The sequence below is a fragment of the Vipera ursinii genome (genome assembly GCF_947247035.1).
Source record: "Vipera ursinii genome assembly, chromosome: 6".
NCBI classification, from domain to species: domain Eukaryota; kingdom Metazoa; phylum Chordata; class Lepidosauria; order Squamata; family Viperidae; genus Vipera; species Vipera ursinii.
Window position 1 is genome coordinate 54,791,414 of NC_139515.1, and position 13,845 is coordinate 54,805,258.

General features: G+C 37.6%; 1 protein-coding gene across 1 annotated transcript in view; it reads left to right on the plus strand.

Moving 5' to 3' along the window:
• Positions 1–3,224: 3,224 nt before the first annotated feature.
• CFAP54 (cilia and flagella associated protein 54) overlaps positions 3,225–13,845 on the plus strand; it is a gene marked incomplete at both ends in the record, with an annotated part of 175,159 nt that continues 164,538 nt past the window's right edge. Inside the window, 4 exons of the mRNA XM_083366027.1 lie at positions 3,225–3,424; positions 7,902–8,007; positions 10,171–10,317; positions 12,858–13,029. Of these exons, the coding sequence (XP_083222153.1) occupies positions 3,225–3,424; positions 7,902–8,007; positions 10,171–10,317; positions 12,858–13,029 (625 nt within the window). The remainder of the gene's footprint in view (positions 3,425–7,901; positions 8,008–10,170; positions 10,318–12,857; positions 13,030–13,845) is intronic.

A 13,845-nucleotide genomic window follows, 5' to 3' on the forward strand; every position in this document is an offset into this window, starting at 1 on the left:
TTCAAAACTATTTATAGTTAATTATACTGTATTTTGTGAAATATATTGATTAAGCTGGTCTCAAATAAAAAATAATACAGGAAGTACCTCACTATGGGTTGTTAAAACACCTGAAAATTATAAAGTAAATATTGAGTAATAGAATGACTTAGAAATGTTTGACCATACACATTTCAGTTAAAATACTCTTCCATTCCCTCCCTCTATCTATACGTATACTGTACATACATACATACACACTATATTGGCATTGTTGGGAAAAAATAAACACTACTTTATAGTTGTTGCTTTTTGAAAGAAATCACTCAAAATATACTTCCAACAAAAATTAGACAAATTTTTGCAGAGTTTCAGGCCTAATATCTGATTGAATATACAAATCTTCGCTTCAGGGAAAATGCATACCACGGGATAAACCCGTAGTATAGGATACAGAATAAGTCATTGAAACATTCAAGTGTGTAAAATATATTATATATAAAATAACACGCTTGTAAATATATATAACACAATAAATGTACTGTTTATAATATCATGATAATATTTAGGATCTTCATTTATTTATTTACAATATTCATATGCTGCCTTTTGTCACAACTTCAGAAGGACTGCTATAAATGGAGATTCAAGACAGGGAACTACTGACATTGTGCATGTATCAAGTGACCTCATTGTGGGTATCTTATGGCAAAATGTATCGCAGTAACTCACTGCATAGATTTATCCAGTTATTTTTCAGCTACTGTGAAGACAAGATGCTTGTTGTTGATTGATCCACTTTTGAAAAAATCTGTAGCTGGGTTGGGATATGATCCAGTCATATATATCATATATTCCCTTCTCTGAGGTTGATGGGCAGTTAATATGAAATATATATGAATATGAGAAATATAAAAATATGAAATATTAACAAATAAATACATATTCATAGAGATAACTAGAAGTTGCTGCTGAACTGAAGTTTTGAAAGTGATATGGGGAAGATATTAAATGCAATAGTTTTGAACTGATTTTAATTAAAATAAAATGAAACTAAATCAAAATTTTAGCTTGGGTCTTCTCTTTACACACTGCATGGAATTGCACTGCTGGCATGAAATGCCAAAGGCAAAAAAGCCTGTGTCTCCGGTATTGGGGTGAAGCCAGTGTTATCTGGCTCAAACCCCACCTATTTTCTGGGCTTCCCAGAAATTCTAGCTTTTTTTCTGGCTATGTGCCAATCAAGAGCAGGGATGCCATCCCGGTTTTCTACACAATTAGTTGCAACTATTTGCTGCCATTGTCTATTCTAATACATGTCAGTCATCCACACCAGACAAAAGAAGAAATTCTTTATATTTTATTTTCAGACTTCTTTCAGATTACAGTATAATGGAAAACCTGATGGTTGATTCTTGCTGTTAACAAAATACTAGCCCCAATGAGCAGTTCAAAAGTCAAAAATATTATTTATTACTGTATAAAAGCAAATTTGCTGCTGTACATAAAACTAAAGGAATTTAATCAAAAATATCACCTACTGCTTCTACAATTTTATTTTGGTAGCAAATTCTATTCTGGAATAACTACACTTACAGATCTTCATTCAAAATAGCTCCTGAAACTGGAGCTATTTTGTTCTCCTATTTTCCCTTTATCCATCAAATGTCCCAATACCCCATTATCTTTTCATGAAAATTTTTCCTCTCCCTTTCAGATAAGAAGCAACAATTTTAACTTCTGGGTGGCAGCCAGGTCTGCTTCTTTGCTTAAGAATAATATTTGACTCATGGAACATTTGTGCCTGTTATGGAAAAAAAATGAAGGCACACAAAGATGTCATCCTATATGATTTCTTTGATCCTATGGTTCTCAGGGTTACTGTGTTGTACAGTGTGGTTCTATTTATCATCATTATTAGATAGAAAATAATGCTGTGCTAGTTTTATTTACCATGGCTTAAAAACATGCATGGCCTTGTGTGATCTTCAGTTGCAGACTGAAATTTAGATGAAAGCTATTTCATTTCATTCTCCCATGGCTTTCTCACCTGTGTCCTGCTTATAAAGATTGACCTGTGGGAATATTTTAAGAGCATTTCACAATGTAAAACTTTAGAACCAGTAACAAAGCCAAATACATAGCTCTGGTTTGACCCGACTTACAATCATTCAGTGACCGTTTCAAGTTACAACAGCACTGAAAAAAGTGACTTATGGTCATATTTTACACTTACGACTGTTGCAGCAGTCTCGTGGTCACATGATCAAAATTCAGATGCTTGGCAACTGGCATGTATATGATGGTTGCAGTATCTGGGGGATCATGTGATCACCTTTTGTGACCTGACAAGCAAAGTCAATGGGGAAGCCGGATTCACTTAACAACCATGCAACTAACTACTGCAGTGATTCACTCAACAACTGTGGCAAGAAATATCATAAAACAGGGCAAAATTCATTTAACAACTGTCTTGCTTAGAAATGGAAATTTTGGGCTGTTGTGTTTGTAAGTTGAGGACTACCTGTAATGCATTTTTTTTACAAATCGAATTTCCCCACTAACTTTTAACACTGCATGGTGGGAGCTTAAGTGTTCATTTTCGAGAAAATCTAGGGGGAAAAAATATAGATGAACGATTTGGTGAACAAAAAATTATTCCTGTGTCTCGTTAGTGGGGAAGATGTCCCGGTATAAACAGTATTATTGAAGCAACTTCTGAAACAGCAGGAAATGTTTAAACCAGGGGTCTTCAAACTTGGCCCTTTTATGACTTGTGGACTTCAGCTCCCAGAATTCCTCAGCCAGCTTTGCTGGCTGAGGAATTCTGGGAGTTGAAGTCCACAAGTCATAAAAGGGCCAAGTTTGAAGACCCCTGGTTTAAATAGAACACGCTGCTTCGCATTTCTCACACAAGGTGGGAAGGCAAACGTTCTTCTGCTATGAGTCCACTGGATGGTCATAGACAAAAGACTTGGGGCGATCACCCCACTACCATAGTTGGAAATGCCGGGACGCAATGCACCACCCCCCCCCCCATCCAAAAGCCGAAGGAACCCCGCGAGCAACCCGGAGGACAAAGAAAGCGCGAGCGCCCGCCCCTCCCTTCGCTTCCTCCCCCTCGAGATCCTCCTGCCCCCGCCTCCCTCTCTGCTCGCTCGGCCTGTTGGCCTGTCTCCTAGCAACCATCCGCGTGCCGCCGCCGCCGCCGCTTGAGCAGAACGGGCGAAAGCGAGGGGAGCGCTATGGCTGAGGTGCCCAAAAGCAGAGCGCGTTCCCCGACTCTGCCTCCCTCGGCCCCCGCCATTTTCTATGGCTCTGTGGATCCAAGAAACCCAGTGGTTCACCGATTCGAGTCCGACCTGAGCGATTGCCTGGGCCTCCTCAAGCGGAAACGGGAAGCGGGGGGCGCGAGTTCCAAGGATCAGGAGCTGCACAGGCGAGGGTAAAGCGGAGAGGGAACCTCCTTCTCCTTTCCCGACTCTCGTGATCCAAGGCGACCGAAGCATCTCGCCTCCCTCGCGGGCTACTCCCTCCTTTTCCGTCCTTCCCTGTAGCAATTTCTGATTGCTGAGTGGATTCAACATAACTCACACCTGCGTTTGTATTTTACTTTTATGTCCGACTAGGAGGGAGCATCGAGCCTCTAATGGAGGCTGTCGAAAAACTAAGCAGGGTCGGACCTCGTTAGTATTTGGGTGGGAAAGTACCAAATAATCCCCGGACTCTAAGCGTCCCGGGGAAGCGGAAAAAAAACAAAACCTTCCGGAAAAGGTTGTGGCAAACCCGTTTATTGTTGTCAGGAAAACAAGACATCTAGATCAGTGTTTTTCAACCACTGTTCTGCAGCACACTAGATGTTGCCTGGTGTGCCATGGGAAAAATTGAAAAGTAATTATAAAATACTTTCTTTGTGTTTATTTGATTCCTATTCAAGAGAATTACTTTATATATAGTCAATATAGGCACAGAGTTAAATTTTTTAACATTTTCTAATGGTGGAGTGCCTCGTGATTTTTTTCATGAAACAAGTGTGCCTTTGCCCAAAAAAGGTTGAAAAACACTGATCTAGATAAACATCAGGAGTTCAGCATGACTTAAGGGAGACTTTATCTTTTAACAATATGGGGGGGGGGGAAAACCCCAATTTTGAAAGTGTGATGCTGTGATTGCCATTTCCCTTCCTCTCCTGCCTGGAATATTTTGTCAGGAAGAGGAATTTATCAAATGATGTTTCTCCCATCAGTGCATCTCCATTCTGGAGAAATATTGTTTTGGTCTACTCTGTCGTGAAGCTGTTCCGAAGGCAGAGGAGCTTACAAGGGAAGGATGAAAGAAAGATAAATGGATTTTTTATTAAAATTAATTTATTTGATTACTGCATTCAGTATGGTTACTAAAGCCATATTTATTTATTTATTTATTTATTCGGTTTATATACCGCCGTATTCCCAAAGGACTCAGGGCGGTTTACAAGGCAAAATTTAAAAACAATCCAATATAAAATATTAGGTATTTCTTATAAGGTTTGGCTGTATTTGCACATGAAGATTTATAATTTTTCACAGCTCCAATTACAATTATATTTTTTATTTGTTGAAGTAGAACAAGGAAGCTTTTAGTTTTTAGAAGCTGGATTCTTCATAGAAGCGGCAAACCACAGATAGGAAAGCTTTCCTGATATAAACACGTACCATAGAGATGAATTGGGTGAATTAACAAACTAATAATACTACTTCTTCAAGTGCAGCTGATATGTTTACTTTTGTGAGGCCAATGAGGAATGAGATCACAGAATATCATGTCTCCTGATTATGGTTTACAGAGGGTTTTTTTCCCTTAGATCTTCTATGAACTTCTCTTATGACATTCTGATCGTACCAGTTGTTTGTTCAAATGAGCAGCATTTGCAAGAGTAAGCTGGTTGGAATTACATCTGTATCAATTGTTAGTGTACAAAACCACCAGAATAAAATTGATATCTAGCAGCTTCTTTTTGTATTCATTTTTTTCTTTAAGAGTTGCTGTAGTAATTGGCTTATAGGAAAAAAATGTATAAACTTTTAGAAATGAAAGAGCAATTATTTTATTGTTATTGTTATGTTATTTTATTCTGCCCTGTGAACCGCCCTGAGTCCTCAGGGAGAAGGGCGGTATATAAATGTTATTAAATTAAATTAAATTAAATTATGGAAACCTGATTTAAAATAGCTGCAAACTGATGGGAATTATTGTTCGGGAGATATGGATGGTGCTCGGCTGAGATAGCTTGCTTTACAGCTTTCAGAAACCATCCTGTACTTATTGCTCAGTGAATATTTGCAAATCTGCTGTTAGGAAGGACAGACAAATCTCCCCATTTCATTTCCTCCAACAAACACTTTATTTTTTTATCCCATTTATTATTATAAATGCCCTACGCACAGTCACTCATGCGCTTGTGACCTCCCGTTTGGACTACTGTAACGCTCTCTACATGGGGCTGCCCTTGAAGACCACTCGGAGGCTTCAACTGGTGCAGAATGCGGCCGCGCGAGTTGTAATGGGGGTCTCCCGATACTCCCATGTAACACCTCTACTCCGCGAGCTGCATTGGCTTCCGGTTGCCCTCCGGGTGAAATTCAAGGTGCTGGTTATCACCTATAAAGCCCTACATGGCCTGGGTCCGGGTTATTTGAGGGAACACCTGCTGCCGGCATCAAACGCCCTTCGCCCAGTGCGCTCTCACAGGGAGGGTCTGCTCAGGGTTCCGCCGGTGAGAGATTGCCGGCGGGTGACACCCAGGGATAGGGCCTTCTCAGTGGGAGCGCCTGCCCTCTGGAACCAGCTGCCGGTAGAGTTGAGGACTGCTCCCGACCTCCGATCATTCCGCCGGGGCCTGAAGACCTGGCTCTTTGAGCTCTCGGGCCCAGGCTGAGGAGAAAATTTTAACTGGGGTTTTAATGTACAGGGTGATTTAATGCTTTTTAATTGGTTTTAACTTTTGTATGTTTTGATTTTTAATTCCCTGTAAACCGCCCTGAGTCCTCAGGGAAAGGGCGGTATACAAATGCAAATATTATATTATATTATATTATTATTTTAAAAACTTGATAAATTCTTAATGGCAACAGCCAGTAAGAAAGAAATCCCTATTCAGTGGTCACTATGAAAGCCCAAGTTATATACATTGTCTGCTAGTATATCCTGCAATTGATAATCTGTAGAACCATTGTCTTACGACAACATGTATTCGCTCCTTTTGCATTGTGTTTTCCTTCTAGCAAAAATATTTCCTTAGGTATTTACAGCTGTTACTAAGGGAAATAGAATATTCCTTTGCCCCAGTTACAGGGACTTGCAGCTTTGATAGCAAGGTGAAAACTTCTGTTTGCAGGAAGAAACAGGAAGAAAAGTAACACACACACCCCTTTATCAGAGCTTTAACAAGAATGAAGTTAAAATAATAGGAGAGATAAGATTATTTTTAGTAACATTTCTTTTTTCCCCCTTTCACAACTGTCATTAGGTAAAAGTCACTTATTTTAAGTGTATTTTATAGAGCAGATGTTATTTGGATAACCTGCAGTTTTCTCCCATTTTATATTATCCATTTTATGATATACTTTATTAGTTTATTTATTTAAAAACCATATATGACCACTTATCTCACCCACTGATCTCACTGCAACTAATTAATTTACATACCATGCCCTTCCCACCAAAGCATCATTACCCTCTGAGTTAACCCCATCTTAGTTCATTGCTTGGGGGAAAAGCAGTGTTTTCTTGACTTTCTTGAAAACTAAAAACTAGTTACCCTCTCCCAATTTCAGGTAAGAGACTATTCCAAGTGGCCAAGTCAGCTACAGTCATGCTTCCTAGCTCCCACTAGGTTATAACATTTGAGGTAAGATATCTGGAGCGTGCTCACTCTATCTAATTTAGTGGAATAGCAGACATTCTCAGGAAGTGGTTGTCTCTCTAATAATCTGTGCTATGTAAGGCTTTAAAAATAATAACCAGCATCTTGAATTGCACCTGAAAAGCAATTGGAAGCTAATTCAGCTCACACAGTGGTATAAGATGGCAAATTGCAGAGCTGCACGTGCAGTTGTAGCTTCATGATTGCTTTCACAAAGGTCTCATGGAGAGCATGCTACAGTAATATAATTGGGAAGTGTTTTATATGTTACATGTTTTTATTTGCTATTCTCTTTTAATCTTTGTTTTCTGCTTCCTGGTTTGATTTAATCTTTAATTTATGTGATGCATATCAACATAAAATAGTATCTCTTGATTTCAGCGTTCAAGCAGTGTATTTGTTTCTCTTGGATCTCTTTGATTGTTTCTGTTGTTTTTCCAGCTTTAGTGTAATAAGATTTCCACATTATAATTTACTAGTTACTTAGATCTCAAGGAGGTTTTATGGAAATAATATTTTGATATTTTATGGTGTTTAAAACTTCTACAGGCAATACATCAATCAAACAATAATTTAATAGGTTAAAATATTTCAGATATCTTATAAATATTACTGTTATTTATAACATTTTTTTGGTCTTCAAGGCAGAGTTAATTCCTGGTAACTGCTTGGAATAGACCCTGCAACATTTTTCAGTAGTGGTTTGCCACTTTCTAAGGCTGAGAGAAAGCAATTAACCCAAAATCACCCCACTAGCATTGTGTCTCAGCCAGGAGTAGAATTCACTGTCTGTTGGGTTTCTAGCTTGAAGCTTAGCCACTACATGAAACTGGTGTTAATATTTATGAATTAAATACCTGTTACTTTATAAACATGTATAAACAGTTTTCGTTCTTAGAATACTTAGGGTATCCAGTAAAATATAGCACTATTGTCTTATTGCCATTCTAAAAATATTAATCCGACAGGATTATTACCATACCTCAGTAAGTGATTTCCTGTGGTGATTTTTATTTAGAACCACTTCTTTGTTTAATATCTGGAACAACTACAGGCCTCGTCTCCCAGATTGGTATTATAATGAAACTCTTGTGAAAATTGGTGATCAGCTTATGGAAATGAAAGTAAGTAATGATTCTGATGAATCACTTTTATCAGATTTCTGTTACATGTATATAGGCATGAGTGTTCACCAACTTGTGCAAAATGATGTTTTGCATATAATATTTTAATTCAGTTGGGTTCAATTCAGGTCAATTTTACATAGTAGGAATTAGGAGACGCAATCAGGACTGCTGTAAAGACAAGGAGGTTTTACTGAATATTAGGGAACTCTGAAACTGATGGGAATAATGGTAGAAAGTTGGAAGAGGAAGAGGGAATTGACAAAAATTACTGTATTTTACCCCATTTCTTCAGTCAGTGGTTCAACAGGTCTTCATTAAAAGGAATGTCCACTTTTTCTCAGAAACAAACTCTAGAACTGGTCCAACATATGTAATGTGGAATATTTTAAGCTTTAATTTCAGCAGACATACTATCTTAAAATGATAAGCATTGATTGAAATAATTTTAAATTCTAAATTATTTCACACGGTACTGTCTGAATTCAGCATTTTATAACCCTAAAGATGATTCAATTGCCTCATCATAGCCTTACACAATGTGCATTTTAGAAAACTACTATATGATTTTGTATTCCCAATCTTGAGCCCTGTGTCTTCCATTCTGTTTACAGGTAGTCCTTGACCTATTAATATTTATTCAGTGTCTGTTTAAAGTTTTAGTGGCACTGAACAAATGGTGGTCATGACTGGTCCTTAATTCTGCCCATCCCAGCATCCTTACAGTCATACGATTGCAATCTGGGTGATTGGCAATTGATTTACACTTACAATCACTTTCAGTGCTCTCATGATTGACATTTGCAACATTCCCTGATGCCTTCCCCAGAAATTCATTGCCCACCTGCACCTCCTCCTCCAGTCCCTTTGTGCTCACTTTTCACTGGCCACTCATGCTCCCTCACACTCTCATGCACTCTCTCCAACCTGTGCTGTGCTTCATATTCAGCTTCTTGTAATGTTACGCATCCTCCTTGCTGTTGCCACATGTCTCATGCACCACTTTGTACCTTCATGCACCTTTTCTGACCCTCACTGTGCGTCCCCTGTACTCCAGCACACTCCCTTGCTCCCTCTACAGTCCAGCAGCAACCACTCACCTGCATGCTGGCCTGGGACTTGCAAGTTCCTTGTTGGCTTCTCCATTGACTTGGATGGGGAATCTGGTTAGAAGTTGCTTTGCCTAATGACTACGGGATTTGATTAACAATGGTAACTAGCTCTTCAGTAATGGTTGTCACTTACCAATGCAGTTGCACATTATGACTGCACAGCTTAGGGATGGAAATTCTGCTGTCAATTATCATTGATGATTATCTGAATATATTTAATATTACTTAAAGATACCTCTATGAACCTATTATTCATATTTGTTTTTGATATTTAATACAGATTTGTATGAAATCAATCTGAGTGTTTACTTGTGATTATTATTAGAGATATTATGCCTCTTGGTGTGTAGGCAACCTTGGCTCTTTTATGACTCGTGGACTTCAACTCTCAGAATTCCTGAGCCAAGGTTGCCTACCCCTACCCTAAACCATAATCTAGTTTAACTTGTTTTGCTAAATGAGCGTAAATGTTTAGGTTTACACAACACCAAGTCATAAATTATAAACTATTTAAACATATTACATACAATATACTGATCAAAATCCAATGAACCATATGATGGTTATTACTGTGTATTAACTGAATCCTTACTAGTTGCTGTGAAATATGAGCAGAAGGGATAATTTTACTAATTTTGTCTATATTAATGTTTCTTCTCAATGAAAGTATTTTAAAAAGTTTATTTGAGACTGTTCTTATTTGGAATAAAGAAGAACTTAGTTTTAAAACTAGTAAATAAATAAAATATCCCAATGTCTTTTGTACTGTATTCATAAGTCCGGTTTACTAACTTATAAAACTTGCTTATTTGAAAATGAATTCCAGTAGATTCAGTTGTTATATGAGCTTATTGAACTTTAAATGTATAAGTTTAAATATTCAATAAGTATTACGTTTAACTATTCAATAAGTATGTAAAACAACTTAATTCAGTATAATTCATTTTCAAGGGACTATTATCATTATTGCATTTTTATCCTACCTGTTTGTGTACAACTATTAACAATTTTATGGAAAATATATGTGAAACGCAATTATTTTTGTTTTCAGGAATATAAGCTAGCATTTTTGTATTGCTATGAGCAGTATCTTCAACAAATTAGTGGTATAAATATAAACAATCCTGGATTAGATGCACATGAATTAAAGTCTAATTTTTTCCCAAATGGATTTAGAGATCAAAGTGCTACACGTACAGTAAGTATTTACAACAGCTGTTAATGTTATTTAATGTTTCTATAATTTGGCATTAGTCAGGCTTCATGTAATAGACCATGAATACGACCCATATTATATTCCAAATGTATTATTTGATGAGAAGAAAATATGCGATTTTTTTTCAAGATGATTACACTTTATTCTAGGAACAAGTTTAGAAAAATGAGAGCAGAAAGAAAATATAGCCGATGGCTTCTTTCTTTTGTGAAATCCATTCATGAATTGTTGAGAGCAAAGTATTAGAAATGTAATTTTCTCTTTCCCTCCCATAATTAATTTCTGGATTTTGATAGTAAACTGTCTTGCATTACAGGTAGTCCTTGTTTAGGGACCCACAGCTGGGATAAAAAATTGGTTGCTAAGTGATTTAGTTGCTTAGTGGAGAATCATGTGACCACAACTATGATTATGGTTTTATTTCAGCTTTCCTTTTCCCCCACTCCTCTGCCCTTTGGAATGTTCACGCTGCCACTAGATAATTAGCAAGAACGGATTTAATGTTTGTATTTGCATTCATCGGAAAGGAAAGGATTACAAGAGAATAAACTTGGCCACAATGGGGAATACAGATTGAAAGAAAGGTGCTAGAGCGAGTTGGAATCTCTTCGTCTTCCTGCACATCGCCCTGCCTTGTTATCCACCCCTGGCCTTCTTGTACATGTGCTATGCTGCAGTACCCCCACTTCCCCCGCCTCCCCCAACTCACGGCCTGCATTTGGTCTTCCAAACTCTCACACCTTCCCCCAATTCATACTTGGCCTGTGCTGGCCTTCCCAAGGCTTCCATTTTTCCTGACCTTTCCCAGGTCCCAGGGCACATTTCCACTACCCCCATATTCTCCTGCGACATTATTGTGATCATGGGACTTCCACTGCTTCCCCACTTGACCTGGATGTCTTGAGGTTAAGATGGCCACCAGGATTCTGATGTTGCTGCTAAGCAATGCAGTTACGTGATAACGTAGTTTACAATAGCATTGCTATTGTGACAGCAATCCCAATCCCAATTGCTGTCATAAGTCAAGGACTGCCTGCATTGTTTTATATTGGTGAGATGTATCAAATTTTCATTTACATTATGATAATTTCTAAATTTGCATTTGTATATATAATTATAGCACATGTGCACATTATACAACAATGCATCCTCTGTTGTGCTCTCTTTTGAACATGAGTAAGATGTCAGACCTCATGTATGAAAAACAAATGTTTAGATTGGGTTTCTTTAGCCATTAACAAAATCCAGTTCAAGCTTATTGGTATAAAGTAGGTACAGTAAACCTTGACTTAACGATCACAATTGAATTCAAAACTTTTGTTGCTAAGTGAGACAGTTGTTAAGTGAGTTTTTCCCATTTTACGACCTTTCTTGCCACATTTGTTAAATGAACCACTGCACTTGTTAAGTTAGTAACACAGTTGTAAAGTGAATCTGGCTTCCACACTGACTTTGCTTGTCAGAAGGTCACAAAAGGTGATCACATGATCCTAGGACATTGCAGCTATCGTAAATATGAGCCAGTTGCCAAGCATCTGTATTTTGATCACATGACCTTAGTGATGCTGTAATAGTGATAAGTGAAAATGGTTATAAGTAACTTTTTCCAGAGCCATGGTAACTTTAAACGGTCATTAAATGAATGGTTGTAATGGAGGACTACCTGTATTCCACATGTATAGAGAGCTGGCTATACAGACAAAATAATTGCTGAATTGTCAATATCCTGTATTTATTTTGTTAGTTCATTACTAAAATGTATTATACTTGTTTACTATGGGATCTTCATGATTATCTTTTAAGAAAAAAGTTTTAATTCATACATTTCCTTGTACAAATTCAGCTTAATCTAATGTAAATGAAATAAAATGTTGTCACTTGTTTAATACATTATTCAGAAATGGATCTGTTTTGTGATGGTACTGTATCTATTCTTTATGCATTCAAAGTAGAGAAAAAATATTTCACTTTCAAAGTTGATAACTGAAAACCAGGTGTTTGTAACAGAAGAATGAGCTATTGGAACCCTTTTTTTTAAAAAAATATTCCAATAAGTTGGTCCATGATTCCAATTATGAGAACTATTGTAATTCTTTGATAACTAAATGCTACTAAATACTTAGAACATTAGAGCATTTTTGTGATTATAATTAAACTAAGCCCAGTGCAGACTGATTCAATATAGAATTTCCATTTTATTGGATTAAAGGAATATTTTGGTCTATGTTTAGGGTATTCTAAAATTAGGTGAACAATATTGAAAGAATAGTTTAACTTCTAGATGCTTAAAAATATCTTCTTAGACTTATCAGTTTCTCTTTTAAATTAAATGACAGTGATTGTTTCAATTACTATTATTTACTATTATTGTATAAAGTTTCTCAATATTATCTTTCTTTAGAATATTTATTTACTTTGTAGTTTAACCTTACAGGTAGTCCTTACAGGTAGTTGTAGAAATCAGATTGTAACATTTTGACGATATATTTCTGATTTCAGTAATTTCTTATTGTTCATTTTAGCTCCATGTTCTGCAAGCAAGGAATATTTGCCTTTATAAAATGGTATGTGATAAAGACAGTGACCTGCTAAATCAAGACTCTGGAAAGACATGTTTTAATATCTTAACCATACTGCAACTCATCATGCAAATTACTTTGCCCCATGAACATTTATGTTGGATTGTCTACAATGGTATGCCATGCTTTTTAAAACTCCGAATGCGGTTTTAAATATTATTTTATGCTGCCCCACATTGGAGGAATCTTTTAAAATCTTTTAAAAAGGGGCTTCCCTTGAAGACCACTCGGAGGCTCCAACTGGTACAGAATGCGGCCGCGAGAGTTGTCTTGGGAGTTTCCCGGTACTCCCATGTTACACCTTTGTTCCGCGAGCTGCATTGGCTACCAGTTGTCTTCCGGGTGAGGTTCAAGGTTCTGGTCATGATCTTCAAGTCCCTACATGGCATGGGTCCGGGTTACCTCGAGGACCACCTGCTGCCGGCGTCAACTCCCCTCCACCCAGTGCGTGCCCACAGAGAGGGCCTCCTGAGGGTGCCTCCGGTCAGGGAATGTCGACTGGTGGCCCCCAGGGGGAGGGCCTTCTCTGTGGGTGCTCCGGCATTATGGAACCAACTGCCGGTTGAGCTCCGGATGGCATCAGACCTCCGATCCTTCCGCCGCGGGCTGAAGACCCACTTATTTGAATTAGCTGGTCTGGCCTGATGGGGGAATATGGGTTTTTAATTGGTTTTTTAGTATTTTATTATTGTTGTATTTTAATTGGGCACTGGTTTAATTTACTTTTAACTTTTGTATCGTTATTTATATATGCCCTGTGAACCGCCCTGAGTCCCTTGGGAGAAGGGCGGTATAGAAATCAAATAAAACAATAAAACAAACAAAATTTCAACAAGATTTCCATTTTGAGAGATTTATTTATCAATTATTTTTTTTGCCGCTCCTCTTGCTTTGAAGCAACTCTTTTTAAACAATCTGATGAAGCATTTCA